This window comes from Erinaceus europaeus, chromosome 9 (assembly GCF_950295315.1).
Source record: "Erinaceus europaeus chromosome 9, mEriEur2.1, whole genome shotgun sequence".
Classification (NCBI taxonomy): domain Eukaryota; kingdom Metazoa; phylum Chordata; class Mammalia; order Eulipotyphla; family Erinaceidae; genus Erinaceus; species Erinaceus europaeus.
In genome coordinates this window covers 102,304,921-102,324,306 of record NC_080170.1, presented here as the reverse complement: position 1 = coordinate 102,324,306, position 19,386 = coordinate 102,304,921, and the positions used below count along the sequence as shown (strand labels likewise).

Genomic DNA, 19,386 nt, shown 5'->3' with positions numbered 1-19,386 from the left:
CATTTATATTTTTAACATGCAGTTTATCTTTATAGTTAATTATACTCGACCTGTAATTATATTGGGACCTATGAAAGACAGGATAAATGATGACTTGATCTCAGAATTCCCTGACAAATTTGGATCATGTGTTCCTCGTGAGTAGCCCATACAAAAATTCTTAAGTATCATACTTAGCATTTTGTCACTGTACATGGTAGAAGTAAAAACATTGTCTTCTTTTATTGGTTTTTATGTGTCAGCTATTCCTCATCCTGCATACTATTGTCTTTCAAATTTAAATAATCTCTATTATGTTAAACTTTATAATTATTTAAGTAGAAGATTGATGTATGTTTATCAATGCTTAACACCTCAAGTTCTTTTCTGTTAAAGATACAACTAGACCAAAACGAGATTATGAGGTAGATGGAAGAGATTATCATTTTGTGACTTCAAGAGAACAGATGGAAAAAGACATCCAGGAACATAAATTCATTGAAGCTGGCCAGTATAACAACCATCTGTATGGGACAAGTGTTCAGTCTGTGCGGGAAGTAGCAGAAAAGGTAAGCGTCAAACTCATCCCAGGATAGTTTTTAATGAGATAAATCCTTTTGTCAATGTGAAATAATAATGTAATAGAAGCTTTTAGTTCATGTGTTTTAAAAATACAGGATAGGGAAGTCGGGAGGTAGAGCAGCAGGTTAAGTGCACGTGGCGCAAATCGCAAGAACCAGTGTAAGGATATCGGTTCAAGCCCCCAGCACCCCACCTGCACAGGGTTCCCTTCACAGGCGGTGAAGCAGGTCTACAGGTGTCTATCTTTCTCTCCCCCTCTGTCTTCCCCTCCTCTCGTCATTTCTCTCTATCCCATCCAACAACAGTGACATCAATAAAACAACAAGGACAACAAAAGGAAATAAATATTTAAAAAAATATACAGAATAGGTGTTACAACACTGATTACTTCAATTGATATTATGAATTCATTAACTTAGGTGAGTTGGGCAATATATGCAAGCTAAAGATTGACAGGAAATAGAAATGACAACACAAAGAGTAGAGGCTATTGTTTGAACATACTGTATATAATTGCTAGAGATAGACCTTTTGTTTTATCCAAAGATCAGCAGAATAGATCAGTAGGAATGTACTATATCTTGAAAATAAGTATATGTTCTCCTAGTAATAAAACTAGACAAAGTGTTCTCCTGTGTCATCATTTCATAAGATGCAGTGTAAAAAATACCCAACAGCATTATAATAGAAACAAATTTTTGGAAAGCATTCTTTAGAATAGTTTGATGATATCCTGATAATAGGTTAAAAGTTATGTGGTGATGCTAAAACAGTGTAGTCTAGCATGCTGCTGGGTGTAAATCACTCTAAACTTAGAAAATAAGAATCAGGGGGTCAGGCGGTAGCACCGCGGGTTAAGCGCAGGTGGCTCAAAGCGCAAGGGCCGGCATAAGGATCCCAGTTCAAGCCCCTGGCTCCCCACTTGCAAAGGAGTCGCTTCATAGGCGGTGAAGCAGGTCTGCAGGTGTCTTTCTTTCCCCCTCTCTGTCTTCCCCTCCTGTCTCCATTTCTCTCTGTCCTATCCAACAACAACAATAATAACTACAACAATAAAACAACAAGGGCAACAAAAGGGAATAAATAAATATTTAAAAAGAAAAGAAAAGAAGAATCAACCAAGTATTTCATATTTTCAAAACTACTAGTTTAAAATTCTGTTGTGAAAAAACTAAAAGCATAACACAATAAATCAACATCTTGGTTTTCTACCTGCAAATCCTACATTTTTCTAGCAAAAACTTTAGTCAATTCTGGATGTGAGAGCAGTTTGGCTGCGACATCCATCACCCCATTGATCGCCAAGGTTGATTCAGCTGACCTGGCTGGCTATGTGGGTGTCCCCTTCCTCCCTCACCACTCCATGAAAAGAAGAAATATTTTTTCTTTATTTTAGATAACTTGGTTGTTGAAAGAAAGAAAGAAAGAAACAAAGAAAGAGAAAAAAAAAGTTGTGCTTAGCTATATTGAAAAAGACCATTATCATAGAAACATTGCGGAATAAAAGAAGAATTAAGTAAATGGAAAGGACCATGTTCATGTGTTAGAAGACTCAGTATTTAATTCTATCTAAATTAAGCTTAGGACACAGAACAAACCCATCAAAATCCCAGCAGACCTTTTTTTTTTTTTTTTTTTTTTTTTTTTTTACTGTTTATACATTTTATATATAAATCTTTAAATGGTTCTCAGAACTAAATTTCTAGGTTTGAAGTTAAGGAACTATAGATGACTGTATTTTATGTTAAAAATTTTTTTAATCTTTTTTATTTTCTCCCCTCCCCCACATTTTTAAAATTTATTTATAAAATGGAAATATTAGCAAGACCATAGGATAAGAGGGGTACAGTTCTACACAATGCCCACCCTCAGAGCTCTCCATATCCCATCCCCCCCTTGAAAGCTTTCTATTCTTTTTTTTAAATTTTTCCCTTTGTTTTTGCCCTTGTTGTTTTATTGTTGTAGTCATTGTTGTTGTTATTGATGCCTTCATTGTTGGATAGGACAGAGAGAAATGGAGAGAGGAGGGGGAGACAGGGAGAGAGAAAGATAGACACCAGCAGACCTGCTTCACCACTTGTGAAGCGACTCCCCTGCAGGTGGGGAGCCGAGAGCTTGAACCGAGACCCTTATGCCGGTCCTTGTGCTTTGAGCCACCTGCGCTTAACCGCTGCGCTACAGCCCGACTCCCCCAAAAGCTTTCTATTCTTTATCTCTGGGAGCATGGACCCATGATCACTTTGGGTGCAGAAGGTGGAAGGTCTGACTTCTGTAACTGCTTCTCCGCTGAACATGGGTATTGGCAGGTCAATCCATACTCCAAGCCTGTCTCTCTAGTGGAGCAGGGCTCTGGAGAGGTAGGGTCCCAGGACACATTCGTGAGGTCATCTGCCCAGGGAAGTCAGATTGGCATCATAGTAGCATCTGAAATTTGGTGGCAGAGTAATGAAGCTGGAGGGTTGACATTCCATGCCTAACATTTCTGGACACATCCGAAGTGAAATATGTTGAGGTGGTACTGGTGGCATTGATTAGGTTGAGATCAGCAGATGCAGTATCAGTTGATATGAATTGAGAGAAGCATGCAGGAAAGCGAGCCCAACCCCAGCAGTTCCAGGACTAGGAGAAATAAGGATTTTATAGAGAATGCGGAAAGTTCCTCAGCAGATCTTTCTATAGCAATGGGCATGTTAATTCTGTTGTTCATATGAAATGCAGAAGATAGAGTAGCCAAAACAACTTTGAAAAAACAACAAAGCTGGAGGACTTATATAAATATAGTAATCAAGTCTGTGTGGCATTGGCCTGAAGACAGATCAATGGAATAAACTAGAAAGACCTAAATAAATATGGCCAGCTGTGGACAGAGTGGCAAAGGGAATTCGAAAGAGGAGGGAGTGATCTTTCAACAAATGGTAGTGGATCAGTTAATCAGTCATGTAATATAGAAAAGTTGTTAAAGAATTATTATTCAAATTATATGAGAGATGCCAGAGCACAACTTTGGTATATGTTGCAGTGGTTAAACCAGGAAATAGACACACAAATAAGCACGCGCGCACACACACACACACACACACACACACTTAAACTGTGATAAAGGAAGCAAGAGCACAGATGAAAAATGGAAAATTTCTTCAGTAACTGGTAATAGAAAATTGGACAAACACTGGCAGAGAAAATAAATCCAGGAGGGGGCTGGGCAGTAGCGCACCTGGTTCAAGCCCCCGGCTCCCCATCTGCAAGGGGGTCACTTCACAAGTGGTGAAGTAGATGCAGATGTCTTATCTCTCCCCCCCACACCTCCCCCTCCTCTCAGTTTCTCTCTGTCCTGTTTAACAACAACAGCAATAACAAGGATAAACAACAAGGGCAAAAAAAGGAAAAAAAAAAATAGCCTCCAGGAGCAATGGATTCATAGTGCAGGCACCAAGCCCCAGCGATAACCCTGGAGGCAAAAGAAAAAGAAAAAGAAAGCCAGGAGACATGAGAGATAACAGAAGACAGTTCATCTGGTAGACTGCATGCCTGACCATATGCATGACTTGAGTTCAAGCCCCAGCACCACAGGAAGTGCCAGACATAGGGAGAAGTTCCAGTGCTCTAGTATCTCTCTCCCTACTTCTCTCTGGAAGGGAAAAGATCAACCTGAGAACATTGAAATTGCACGTGTTCAAGTCCCTAATCAATCAGTAAAGTTGGATCAACAGTATATACCATGCACTAAAATGAGCTCAAAATAAATTGAAAACCTCCATGTCAAACCCAAAATCAAAAAATACCTTGTAGAAAACATTTTAGGAAAACACTCTACTACAGCTTTAGAGATATATTCAGAAAGTCAACAGCAAGGGAAACAAAAGCAAAAGTAAATGAGATTACATCAAACTGAAAAGTTCCTGCACATCCCAAGAAACTACCCTCAAGACAGAGAGTCATCCTACTAAATAGGAAAAAATATTTGCACAACACACATCTGACAAAGGAATAATAGCCAGATATTCAAGGAACTCACAAAACTCAACAAAAAAGACCCTTCAAAAAAATGTAGAGAAGACCAGCAAGATAGCCCACCTGATAAGGTACCTACTTTATAATGCACACACCCAATTTCAAACTCATATCTGTCAATCTGTCTCAAAAAATAAGTAAAAGTATGGAGAAGGTGTGACCAGGTGGCTACTTGGCAATATCAGACCATGTATTTGTGCAGCCCTGTATTCGTTAGTTGGCAACACATTAAAATAAAATTATAGAATCATATAGGGGAGAGCAATAATGGGAAATAGTATTTTTACTGTATTTTTTTAACTTACTGTATTTTTTTAACTTACTGTATTTTTTTTAACTTACTGTATTGTTTTTTTTTAACTTACTGTATTGTTAATACTGTATTAACATACTGTATTGTATGATATCTCCCCATGATAGGTGTCAGCATACTGCACCCTCCTCCAACTTAACATTTTCTTCCACCAGAGAACACTGAGTTCTCAAGCCCTTTCACCCCCCTCCTGCCTCCTTCTTCTTCTTCTAGCGTTTGCCCTTCTTGCATAGCCAGTCAACAGCATCAGGTTGAAAGCTGTCAGGAGCTGCTTGTTGCTGGCTTTGAAAGTGACTGGGATCCATGTGGATTCAGTCGGCTAGGAAGGATCGTCAGTTTCCCCAATGAATGGGTACTCACGGGATGCACCACGAGAAAGTCAATCCAATGCATCCCCCTGCCTCCTTAGATCTGCTACAATAGATCATACCTACAAATGACCCCATCCAAATATGGGGAGACGACATGGACAGAATATTCACCACAGAAGAGATCCGAAAGACCAAGAAACATGAAAAAATGTTCAAAGTCCTTGATTATCAGAGAAATGCTAATAAAGACAACATGAGATACCACTTCACTCCTGTGAGAATGTCATACATGAGAAAAGGCAGCAGCAACAAATACTGGAGAGGTTGTTGGGTCAAAGGAACCCTCCTGCATTGCTGGTAGGAATGTCAATTGGTCAAAACTCTATGGAGAGCCGTCAGGATAACTCTCAGAAGGGTAGAAGTGGACCTACCCTATGATCCTGCCTTTCCTCTCCTGGGAATATACCCTAAGGAACCCAACACACCTATCCAAAGCAGCACAATTTGTAATAGCCAAAACCTGGAAGCAACCACCAACAGATGAGTGGCTGAACAAGTTGTGGTCTATAGACACAATTGAATACTACTCAGCTATTAAAAATGGTGATTTCACCATTTTCAGCCCATCTTGGATGGAGCTTGAAGAGATCATGTTAAGTGAAATAAGTCAGAAACAGAAGGATGAATATGGGATGATATCATTCACAGGCAGAAGTTGAAAAACAAGATCAGAAGAGAAACATTAAGCAGACCCTGGACAGGAGTTGGTGTATTACACAAAGTAAAAGACTCTGGGTGCGTGGGGGAGAGAGTACAGGTCCTGGAAAATGATGACAGGGGACATAGTTGGGGTTGTATTGTTATATGGAGAACTGAGAAATGTTATGCATGTACAAACTATTGTATATACTGTTGAATGTAAAACAATCCCCCAATAAAGGGAAAAAATAGATCATACCTAATGAAATTCTCACCCTGTAGTTCCCTTTCTCTGTTTTATTTCTTTTTTATTTTCCCCTTTATTGTGGGGACTAATGGTTTATAGTCAACAGTAAAATCCAGTAGCTTGTACAGGGGTAACATTTCTCAGTTTTCCACGTAATAGTTCACCCCCATCTAGGTCCTCCTCTGAAATGAAATTACCATACATTGAGGTAGTTTCAAGCCTAAATTACTAGATGAATTATGGATGGGAGGCTATCTGATTAAAATAAGCCAAAAATCAGTTTTATGATTTATAGGTAATAAAGTATGTAGCATGTAAATGCTCTGGCTATATTTAAAAAGATGGCCTGTATCAGTGAATTGAAGCCTGTCAGGAAAGCATCTCTTAAATCTATGACAAACATTCTGAAATGCTCATTAATGATAGGTTTTTTTTTTTAGTCTACACTAAAATGAGAGATAAGATGGTTTTGTAAATTTTAAAATACAAATATTAATATATTCTCCTTTTATAGATTCTCCTTTAGGCTCTATTTTTGTTAATGATTTACAAAATAATAAGGGTACAATTCCACAGTATTCCCACCACCTGAGTTCTATGTCCCCATTCCCTCCATTGGAAACTCCATTGGTTCTCCCAGGGTCACAGATACGGGTTGGCTATTATTTGTATAGCTATCTATCTGTATATATTTTGCCCGGTTTTTCTGTCGTCCTGCCTTCTGTAAGTCCCACCTGCACCTATTACTACTTCTGATTGTCATTCCTTTTTCCTCCTTCTCTCTCTTGGTCTGGATGGAATTGGAATCCAGAGCCCTCAGGTCACCTTCCCATTAACATTTATCTCCCTTTGGGAATATGGACCAAAATTACTTTGGGAGTATAGAAGGTAGGAGTTCTGGCTTCTATAATTGCTTCTCCACTGGACGTGGGTGTTAGCAAATCAATCTATACGCCCATTAGACTTTTTTTCTTATTGGTCATATATTCTTTTATGAATGATATTTATAGTAAGATATAGTAGCTTGGTATCTCTTTTTTATTTTTTATATTTATTGATTTTCCCTTTTGTTGCCCTTGTTGTTTTTCATTGTTGTAGTTATTGTTATTGATATGGTTGTTGTTAGATAGGACAGAGAGAAATGGAGAGAGATGGGGAAGACGGGGAGAGAAAGACACCTGCAGACCTGCTTCACCACCTGTGATGCAACTCCCCTGCAAGTGGGGAGCCAGGCACTCAAACCGGGATACTTATGCCAGTCCTTGCACTTCATGCCATGTGCGCTTAACCTGCTGAACTACCACCATCTCCCAGCATCTCTTTTTAATGCTCTTTCTCGGTAAAAAAATAGGAACCCCCATACTAGTTGCCATTTTGGGAGTCACTAGTAGATGAAAAACTAGCAAAAGGAGACATGGTTTTTATTCCTCCTTAAAATTTAATATTTGAGAATGGAAAGTTTATTATTTGTAGTCATTATTCATTTTTTTTGTTTCATTTCCCCTCTGAAATTTGCTAACTGAAATGACAAGTTTGCTTAATGAGAACTGGATTCAAATATCTCCACATTTCATACCTGTAGGAAATGTGCCTTTAGATGTAGTTAAAAATACTTGGTTCACTTGTTTCTCTTCTTTTTTTAAAAAAAAAAAATTATTTATAAAAAGAAAGCACTGACAAAAACCATAGGATAAGAAGGATACAACTCCACACAGTTCCCACCACCAGAACTCCGTATCCCATTCCCCCCCCCCCCCCCCATAGCTTTCCTGTTCTTTATCCATGGTCATTGTGGGATGCAGAAGGTGGAAGGTCTGGCTTCTGTAATTGCTTCCCCGCTGAACATGGGCATTGGCAGGTCGATCCATACTCCCAACTTGTCTCTCTCTTTCCCTAGTGAGGCAGGGTTCTGGGGAAGCGGGGCTCCAGGACACTTCCCTGGTCCTCTGCCCAGGGAAGTCCGGTTGGCATCATCTTAGCATATGGAACCTGGTGGCTGAAAAAAGAGTTAACATAACACTTGTTTCTCTTTATTCCCTCCATTTTAGGGTAAACACTGCATTCTCGATGTATCTGGAAATGCCATTAAAAGATTACAGATTGCACAACTTTATCCAATCTCCATTTTCATTAAACCCAAATCCATGGAAAATATTATGTAAGTGCTAAATGCCTAAGGTACAATTTCTAAGTCCATCCAGTCTCTGTAAGGTCTTAGATTAAATCCTTCCTATATCCTAGTTCCTTTACCTCTAGAATGGGTATAATAGCGGTATACCTATCTCATTGAGTTATTATAAAGACTAAATAAGTACTGTATGATATTAAATAGATTATCAGCATTATCATTACTAGTAAAGTATAAGGTAGCATGTATTAAAATTTTAAGTTTACATAGCTACATGTGGCTGATACCTGCTTAATAGGGCAGTACAGCTCCAGGGTAACCACTGGTAATATAAAATAATGTATACTACCTAACAGAGGGCAAGGTATATTTATATATTTCTTATTTTTTAAATATTTATTTATTCCTTTTTGTTGCCCTTGCTGTTTTATTATTGTAGTTACTGATATTTTCGTTGTTGGATAGGACAGAGAGAAATGGAGAGAGGAGGGGAAGACAGAGAGGGAGAGAAAGACAGACACCTGCTGACCTGAATGCTTCACTGCTTGTGAAGTGACTCCCCTGCAGATGGGGAGCCAGGTGCTTGAACCAGGATCCTTACGCCAGTCCTTGCGCTTTGTGCCACATGCGCTTAACGTGCTGTGCTACCGCCTGACTCCATATATATTAATTTTTTTAATTAAGGAAGAAAGCAGAAGAAGAAGAAAGCTCACTGAGTAGGAACATGTATATAGCCCAGATTCAAACCCCGCTACCACATGGGAGTGTTGCAGAACAGAGAAGTACTGGTACTAGATACCTATCCCTTTATCTCTATCTCCCGCCCTCCCACCGTCCCCCCCCCCCCCCATTTATCTGAATGAGAAGGTAGCCTAGAAGCACAGCCCTGGCTGGAGGGGCACGGGGAGTGGTGGGAGAGGCAGAGAGAGTGGAAAAAGAAACATTATCACAGCTGTGGCACGAAGGATACGGTGAGATATAAATGAACCCAGATATTTTGTTTATTAAGTACAACACTAGACGGTTTCATTACAATACAAAAAAAAAATTGTCAAAGTGGCTGAATAAAAATCACTATGTTGCTTCTGAAGAGAAGGGGAAAATATTTGTCCTAAGTTCTGAGTTAGACCTCTGTTAAAAAAAAAAAAAAAAAAAGGCATAGTAACAAGAAAACATACACAGAAGGGCTTTTTATTTGAAAATGAGTCCTTAAGGAACTGAAGGCCCAAAGAAACCTGAGCATCTTTTTTTTTTAATTCTCAATTTGGTAAGAGTGGAAAGTCATAGGAAAATGTGATAGGGCCAAAGGATATAAACATAGTAAACTCCAGTCACATGCATGACATGGAAATATCTTCTCTCATTCGGGCAACTTCCTTTTTGTCCTGCTGATACTTTTCACTGTTCAGGAGCTTTTTTTTTTTTTTTTTAATTTCTTTATTGGGGAATTAATGTTTTACATTCAACAGTAAATACAATAGTTTGTTCATGCATAACATTCCCCAGTTTCCCATATAACAATACAACCCCCACTAGGTCCTCTGTCATCCTTAGATCTGTATTCTCCCCCCCACCCACCCCAGGATCTTTTACTTTGGGGCAATATGCCAATTCCATTTCAGGTTCTACTTGTTTTCTCCTCTGATCTTGTTTTTCAACTTCTGCCTGAGAGTGAGATCATCCCATATTCATCCTTCTGTTTCTGACTTATTTCACTTAACATGAATTTTTATTTATTTTATTTTATTTATTTATTCCCTTTTGTTGCCCTTGTTGTTTTATTGTTGTAGTTATTATTGTTGTTGTCATCATTGTTGGATAGGACAGAGAGAAACGGAGAGAGGAGGGGAAGACAGAGGGGGAGAGAAAGATAGACACCTGCAGACCTGCTTCACCGCCTGTGAAGCGACTCCCCTGCAGGTGGAGAGCCGGGGTTCGAACCGGGATCCTTATGGCAGTCCTTGTGTTTTGCGCCACCTGCGCTTAACCCGCTGCGCTACAGCCCGACTCCCTAACATGAATTTTTCAAGGTCCATCCAAGATCGGCTGAAAATGGTGAAGTTGCCATTTTTTATAGCTGAGTAGTATTCCATTGTGTATATATACCACAACTTGCTCAGCCACTCACCTGTGGTTGGACACCTGGGTTGCTTCCAGGTTTTGGCTGTTACAAATTGTACTGCCAAGAACATATGTGTACACAGATCTTTTTGGATGGGTATTTTGGGTATTCAGGAGCTTTTTATTTGACGTAGTACCAATTGTTTGTTTTTGTTTTCATTTTCTTTGCCATTGTGCTTGTGTCTCCAAAGACATCTCTCTTGCAAATATCATGGAATGTGTTACATATGTTATTTTCTATGCACGAATAGTTTTGGTTCTTACATTCAGTTCTCTAATCCATTTTACATATATTTTTGTGTATGAAGTTAAAGAGAGATCCAGTTTTATTCTTATATATGAGTGTACAATTTTCCCAGCACCATTTGTCCAAGAGACTTCCTTCTCTCCATTGTATAGTTGGACCTTCTTTGCCATAGACTCAGTGTCAGTCAGTATATGTGTAATGTTATTTAAGGATTTAAGTCTATACATTGATCTGTGTGTCTGATTTTATTTCAGTACCATCCCATGAAAATCAAAACTGTAAGAAAAAAAATCTCCCCAAAACAAAAAACCTATGACCAAATGGCATTACTAGTAAATTCTACCAAACCTTCAAAGAGTGGATACCTAGTCTCAAAATCTTTCAAAAACTTGAGAAAGGAATAATTCCAAACACGTTTTATGAGACCAACATTACACTGAGAGCAGAAACAGACAGGAAAGCACACAAGAAAGGAGATTTGAGGTCATGTATCTGAGAAACACACATACAGAAATCTGCAACAAAATTTAATTCAGCAATGCATTAAAAGAATTATACACGTGATCCGGGAGGTGGCTCAGTGATAAAGCTTTGGACTCTCAAGCATGAGGTCCCGAGTCCGATCCCTGGCAGCACATGTGCCAGAGTGATACCTGGTTCTTTCTCTCTCCTCCTATCTTTCTCATAAATAAATGAATTCTTTAAAAAAAAGAATTATACACTAAGAGCAAGTGGTTCTCTGAGATACACCCCACTTGCTCATAGTTCATGAATCTTTTACTGTTTATTTTGGGGGATCTTTTTCTTACTGTTTGAAGTTTCATACCAATAATTGGCCTGTTAATTTTTTTTAGAAAGTTGTTTTAAAGACCTGTGTTGTTTTGCATCTTCCCAAAACGTGCTAGTGCACTACATGTCACCATCAGGCACAAGCCCTCGCCAGCTCCTTTCAACCCTTCCCACCTCCCCTATTAGGATTCTCACATCTGCTGAAATAAACCAAGGGTTAATAGTGGTTTTGCCCTATTTTTTCCTTTGCTCTGTCTTAAATCCCACGTATGTATGAGATCATTTGGTATTTGTCTTTCTCCTTCTGGCTTACTTTACTTAGTATGATCCCCCTCTAGATTCATCAAAGTCAGGAAAAAGGCAGATCTCATCTTTTCTTTCACCTGTTATTCCATTTATTTTTGTTCCATCTTTTATGAGATACTCCTCTTTTTTTTCACTTGTACCTATATACTACTTTCTTTTTTATATATTATTTATTTATTAATGAGAAATATAGGAGGAGAGAAAGAACCAGACATCACTCTGGTACATGTGCTGCCGGGGATCGAACTCAGGACCTCATGGTTGAGAATTCAGTGCTTTATCCACTGCACCACCTCCCGGACCACTATATACTACTTTCTTTTTTAATGTTTTTATATTTATTTTCCCTTTTGTTGCCCTTTTTTTATATTGTTGTTGTAGTTATTATTGTTATTGATGTCGTCATTGTTAGATAGGACAGAGAGAAATGGAGAGAGGAGGGAAAGACATAGTGGACTCCCCTGTGAAGCGACTCCCCTGCAGGTGGGGGCAAGGTGCTCAAACCGGGATCCTTATGCCAGTCCTCGCGTTTTGCGCCCCGTGCGCTTAACCCGCAGTGCTACCACCCGACTCCCCTATATACTAATTTCTATGGGTTCGGCTAAACAGCTTTTTTATTTAACTTGATGTGTTGGCTTCACATTAAGGTTGCAGGGTGCTGAATATAATCCTCAATTGTTTACCCAGGCTACTGGCATGTCTTGCTTCTTACACTGACTCCTCTGCAACTGTTTATATGAGTAGCACTCTGAGGCTATAGGACTTGAAAGAGGTTGCTGCTCAGAGAGGAGCAAGAGTCAAAACCTCCTACGGAGCTGATGCTGCCAGAGCTGCCTGGGCTGTAAGGGAAATAACGCAACTGCCCTTTCCTCTAGACCACTTCCTAGCTTTCCCATCAAGCCTACCCCGGTCTGCAAATTTAGCAGCCTATCTTTACCAGGGATGTGAGTAGGGACTGAGCAATCTGGGAACTGTGGGTTCAGACTGTAGACAAGCTGCAACCCCAATAGGAGTCACAGGCAGATGAAGAAAAGGTGTTTCTTGAAAGCTGTGATTGCCCTTCAGGAGATTGCCTCCTCCCTCCCTTGCATACCTCTCAGTACTATCTGTGAGGTTGTGGCCCTGGAGGGGGATTAGTGAGAGAGGTATGGGGAGATGCAAGCATCTGCTGCTGGGTTCCAGGTGCTTTAGACTCTGACTAGAGGTAGCAAGCAGATAAGTATAATCCTAGGGATAACCACAAGCAGGCAGAGAAAGGTGTTTTTTTTTTGGGGGGGGTGTTGGGGTTTGACCAGTTGTAAAAAGGTAGGTGGATCTCGTTCAACTCTCCTTAAATTCTACTAGCCAGACCTTCTGCAAAGGTTCACTCTAGCTCCCTACACCCAGGGCCTCTAGGTTCAGGCTGTCAGTTATCACCTTGAACAAATGCTTCAGAGTCAGAAGTGCTGTTCTGTTGCCTTAGGCGCCCCTCGTGGGCACGTGCAGGCTGTTTCACCTTCCACCCCTGGCTCCTTAGCTGGGTCCTAGCAGCTGGGCAACTACCCATACCAGGATCTCCTCTCCCAGCACCCAGCCACAGATCCTCTGCTCCCCAGTATCACACTGTTCTTGGAGGAAGGCCTCTTTTCCACATCTGCTTGTATGTGCTCCCCTCACTCATAATAGGACGAGGATCCCAGTGTGGTTGTGGGCCCTTCAGTCACCAAGAAATAATAATAAGACCACAGCTGTCTCTGGGTTGCACCAGTGGCACTCCAGGCATAACTGTGTTACAATTTCTCCTACCCTCTCTAGTTTTGCCTGTGTAGATGCTGACCCTCCAGTTTTCTGTTCTTGTTGTAGTGACTTAATCTCTTACATAGTTGTACGTGTGGGGAGCCAGTGGGTCAGAGATCTTTACCATTTCATCATCTTCCTGAAGTTCTGTCAACTGAGTTTTGAAAAGGGTGTAAAGCCATTTTTGTCTCTTTATTTGTTGAAGACTGAAGGTATTTCTTCTCCAGATATTTTCCCAGGATTTATTTTGCTGATTGCCTTCTCATGATATTAGTATATCTGTGTCTCCATTATATTGTTTCTCAATTGGCAGGCAGATCTGTAAGTGTATATTCTCATTTGAGGTTGTTTATTTGTTTGTTTTTTGAGGAGGACGCTTCTTGCATGCATGCTTGCACCACTCCCAGTTTTACTTTTTTATTCTTTCGATTTCAGAAAGAGAGAAGAAGGGGGAGAGACACAGTAGCACTATTTCACCATCCATAGAAGTTCTCCTGTTGCCATAGTTTATCTCATACGGTTCCTTGGGCTCCATACAAGGAAACACACACACACACACACGCACACGCACACGCACACGCACACACACACACACACACACACACACACTGCTTGATAAGCCCTTCTCCTGGCCCTTTTAAATCATTTTAATGTCAAATTTTCACCAGAGTCAAAATTGTCAGTTTAATCATTCAGTTTTTTGACTGCCCTGAGTAAATGAAAATATGCTAAAACCCTCCTGTCATTCAAGTATAAAGTTATATATTGATTGTATCCATGTGTCAACAACTGTTCTGTAAATCATTAGTTCCCCAATAAGATATTTTAGAAAGAAAAAATACGTATTCAGTGATTAAGTCTAATATTTAATGACATATTATCAAGAGAGTTCAACTTGAAGGTTTTATGTATTTTCTCTCATTTGTCAAATTATTTCAAAAAATATTATAATGTAGTAACTTCTGGTTTCTAAATTTATTTGCGAAGGGAAATGAATAAGCGTCTAGCAGAGGATCAAGCCAGAAAGACATTTGAAAGAGCCATGAAACTGGAACAAGAGTTTACTGAACATTTCACAGGTTAGTAATATGTGGCAGTGTGCTTTGGATAGAATTATTTTGAGTCCAGTTGAACTGACTCATTGAAATGAATTTTGAGCTATTATCTACCAGTAGTAATGGCACTGCCATAATTTAGAATAATTCATCATCTAGGCACTAATGATGGAGAATCTTGAGGCTTAGTGTTTCTTAGGTCAAGATAGGATGAGCAGGAATAACTCACACTTGATCAGATACACAAATAAATTCATAGCTGGGCAGGGGAGATTGTGCACTGGTGGTATACTAGACTTACTAGCCTGAAGCCTCCGAAGTCCCGGGTTCAATCCCTGGCTGTACCAATATGCCAGAGCTGAGTGGCCTCTATCTCTCTCCCTCTTTCTTTCTCTTTCTTTGTTTCTCATGAAAATAAATAAATTAAGAATTAGATTTTCTGCTATGAAAATTTTTTCTCTTATGCTTTATAATTTTTATCTAATTTATTACTTAAATAGAAAAAAGTCAGTTGCAATTTTCAAATAATCCTGTTCATTTTGTCTTTTAAATTATGCCTTAGGTATCTTTGTACAAAATTTTATACTGTGTTTATTTTTAGTAATGATCAGTCTGTATTTGATGTTCACACTTAAGAACTATTGTGTTCTAGTATTATAACACAACTGCTTTTATTTATTTTTTTGGCCAAGTCAGAGCCTCACACATACATTTTCCAATGTTCCAGGCTTTTTTTTTTTTTCAGATAGAAAGACCACATCACAGGAGCTTCCTCCCTTAGAGCACTGGGCTTCAAACCTGGGCTGCACATATGGCAAGGCACCACCTAGCCAGTGAATTCTCTTTCTGGCCCACCTTTCTATTGCTGAATAATTTTAGATTCTAGAAAAATCACAAAAACAGAAGCAATTCTTTTTTTTATTTTTTAATCTTTATTCTTTTTTAATATTTATTTTATTTATTCCCTCTTACTGACCTTGATGTTTCATTGTTGTGATTATTATTGTTGTTATTGATGTCCTCGTTGTTGGATAGGACAAAGAGAAATGGAGAGAAGGGGGGGGAGAGAAAGATAGACACCTGCAGACCTGCTTCACCACCTGTGAAGCGACTCCCCTGCAGGTGGGGAGCCCGGGGCTCGAACCAGGATCCTTATGCATTCCTTGCATTTTGCGCCACCTGCGCTTAACCCACTGTGCTACCCCCCCCCCGACTCCCACAGAAGTAATTCTTATATACTCCTTACCCGTAGTCCCCGAATGCTAACATTTTGCCACAATTTTTTTTTTTTTTTGCCTGAAGTATTTAGAAGTAAATTACAGTTACCCTTTGCCTCTAAATACTTTAGTGTGGTGGCAGGGGGGTTAACTGAGATGAAAGAACACAGGGTTTGCATGTCCTAACTCTCAGCTAGATTGCTCTGTCACATGTACTGGCATGGTATGCTTACTCTGACTTCTCTCTCTTTCTGTCTGCTCTCACTTGTTCATTATAATTATTAACTGGTTAAATCACAGAAAAGATAAATAGGTAATGGAGATTTCTGATTTTATTTCTGTCGTTGCAGCTATTGTACAGGGGGATACACTGGAAGACATTTACAACCAAGTGAAGCAGATCATAGAAGAACAGTCTGGTCCTTACATCTGGGTTCCAGCAAAAGAAAAGTTATGAGGACTAATATTTCTGTTCTCTTTCCCACAATTTTTTTTTGACACTTCTTTGACCTTTCCTTCTGGAGTCTACCTGCAATATTCCTTCATGTTGATTCATATACTCTTCATCATTGTCTGTAGTTGGCATTTATTTTTGACATCCAGTGTCTTCTTCAAATTGCATCATCTATATTATTTCATGTCACTATTGGTTTGTGGCCATTTTTCAGAAATGAAGATGGAATGGCCTGACCAGCTATTAAGAATTTGGGGAAGTGGGAAAACTGTAAAATTCCTTAATGTTTAAGGGAAAGTAACTTCAAGAGGTTTTCAGAAAAGCTTTATATGATTTCTTTTTAAATTTCAATATAAATGAGAGAGAAATGGTTTTAATCAGTGATTTAGTGAATTTGAGCAATGGTGCACGCCTAACTTTAATAGCATGGTTTGGCCAATATATTATCTCTCACGTCCTTTTCTCAATTGACTTCTGTTATCAGAACAAATATTTCGTATTAGGCAAATAAGGAAATGTGTTTTTAATTTTAAAATAATATCTGGGTTAACTTTCATAGTTTCACAAGGGATGTTCATTTTTCATAAGAATCTTAAAGTCTTTTATTGTTTGAGGGTATTTTTCCCCCCAATACATTTGCTAGGAATAACAACGTTTTTATTCTATTTGTGCAACAGTATAGTGTCTTACGAAAATTGTTCCTACATTTGATCATCCTATTTTCCAAACTGAGACCATGTGTAGGTGCTAGGGAAGCTCACCTTTTACACATAGGTTGGAAAAATGTCTTCGGGCATAAATATGGGTGAAAGAGACATTACAGTGGTGATGCAGTGACCATTGACAATGGAAAAAGAGTCCAATTCATAGTCTAAAACTTTAAGTGTATTCTTAGGAGTCAGATTTTAATGAATATTTTACCCACAATAACTGCCTATTTTGTTATAATAAAATATATATAAAAATATATATAAAGCTTTCTTTAACTAAACTCTGTAACTATGGGAATTATTTTCTTTACATAGTTGCACACACACGAACATATATATATATATATTTAAAATATATTTTTTTTTGCCACCTACTTTTAACTTTTTGTTTCATTTTTAAATTAAATATTGATTGATTAGACTTTATCTTCTTAATCATGTGAGTTGCAAATGGGGTATGGTGGTTGTGGAAAGAAACCTTTAGGGAAGTTAGGTTACGAGTGAAAGTATAGGCTTGTTCTCCTCTTTTCTACAAAAGTTTCAAATGGTTCTGGTTGTTTTGTTTTTTGTTCTGCTGGTTTTGTCATTGGTTTTGGCTTTGGTCCTCTGCCTCTCCTTCCACTTCTCCTTTCATTAATAGGAAAACAAGTGCAAGTCCCATGTTTGTGAGTTTTTGCCCCTCAGACAGCACACCTTTCATCTCTTATATTTGTTCTGCACTAGAGTTGCACAGATCTTCATGGTTATCAATATTAAGAAATTATAGTAAAAGGTAGATACGATTTCAGAAATGAGTTTTTTTATGTTAATATTGTTTGACTTCCCATTGCTTTAATGGAGTTGTTTATTAAATACATGTTTTTGACAACCTCCTCATTACAAGTGAGTACTGGTTTGTAAAGAATTATCAACATTATCCATTCCATTTATGAGAAAGAGGAGAACAGCTAATAAACTTTATTGTAAAATCAAGATGTCAGCTGTGTCTTGAATTCTGAAAGAAAGTCTTAATTTCATAAACATATTTCTTACATCAACTTAGGTTACCATTCTCCCTTAGTTTCTTAAGTGTATATGATAACTATATGGGACATTAATAGGTTCATACCAAACATAAGCATTCTTAGAAGAAAATGTTTACAAAAATAAGCTCAAGAACTCTAGAAATCACCTCACAAGACCCTAGCAAAAGCCATCTTGAATTTTTTTACTGGTCATACATTTTTTTTATTATCCTTATTTATTTATTGGATAGAGACAGTCAGAAATTGAGAGGGAAGGGGGAGATAGAGAGGAAGAGAGACAGACAGATACCTGCAGCCCTGCTTCGCCACTCACAAAGCTTTCCCCCTTACAGGCTCAAACCTTGTGCATTGTAACATGCACTCTACCAGGTGCCCCACCACCTGACCTGGTCACAAATTTTAAACAAAAGGAAATAAAATCGTGTCACTTATGTGTTATATATTACAGAAATATATACTTTATATATACTGTAGTGCTCTGGATTTCCTTGTCAAGTGATTTTTTTTATAAGAAAATACTTTGTGTAACTTTCTAGATTGTATAGAATTAGTAAAAGTACTAATTGGTGAGCGCTACTATGCAGCAACCATATTATTATATGTTTTTTTCTTTACTGGGGATTAATGGTTTACAATCAACAGTAAAATACAGTAATTGATAATACATGAGTAACATTTCTCAGTTTTCCACATAACACTATAAACTACCACCACCACCCCACCCCCATTCTTCTCTCCTCTGCCATCCTGTTCCAGGACCTGAACACTCCCCTCCTCCACCCCTCACTCACCTCTGCCCCCAACCAGAGTCCTTTACTTTGGTACAGTACAACAAATCCAGTCCAGGTTCTGCTTTGTGGTTTCCCTTCTGTTATTATGTTTCAACTTCTGTCTATGAGTGGAATAATTTTTAAAGAAGGTAAGAGTTACTGGCCCTACGGCTTAATTTAAGTGAAATCATTTATTCCAGTGACTTAGCAAGTAAGTGATAATACCTGTTGTTTGTACCCAAGTTTTGCTGCCTACACGCTATTCATACTGTGCTGCATCATTTTAGTGCCTCCTTATAAAGACTTAGAAGTTTCTCCCCCAGGGTCACACAGTAAAAGATAGGCCCATACAACAAGTAACTCCCATCATAGTTGAAATGACTTATTTCTGGGAAATAAGTCAGCCATTACCATTTTTGGAATCAAAATTGGGCCAATACTAGGGGGAGCGGAATTCCTTAATTGTAAATACAGGAAATAATCTTTTCAAATATTTCCTTAAATATGCTACTCTTAATATACCTTTTTAATTTTTAAAAATACTATGAAGAAACCAGTTCATCACTCCAGTATATGTGGTGATCAAACTTGGGACTTTATCCATGCAAGTCCTATACTCTGTCAGTGAACCAACTCCCTTGCATAGCTA

General features: G+C 38.6%; 1 protein-coding gene across 16 annotated transcripts in view; it reads left to right on the top strand.

Annotated features, from left to right (window-relative positions):
* The window catches only part of DLG1 (discs large MAGUK scaffold protein 1), a 178,745-nt gene extending 160,831 nt beyond the window's left edge, over positions 1 to 17,914 (top strand). For all 16 annotated transcript variants that reach the window (XM_060198474.1, XM_007517426.3, XM_060198473.1 and 13 more), the window contains 5 exons: positions 36 to 137; positions 376 to 548; positions 8,188 to 8,297; positions 14,494 to 14,585; positions 16,129 to 17,914. In XM_060198474.1, the coding sequence (XP_060054457.1) occupies positions 36 to 137; positions 376 to 548; positions 8,188 to 8,297; positions 14,494 to 14,585; positions 16,129 to 16,235 (584 nt within the window). In that variant the 3' untranslated portion in view covers positions 16,236 to 17,914. The remainder of the gene's footprint in view (positions 1 to 35; positions 138 to 375; positions 549 to 8,187; positions 8,298 to 14,493; positions 14,586 to 16,128) is intronic.
* The last annotated feature ends 1,472 nt before the right edge of the window (positions 17,915 to 19,386 follow it).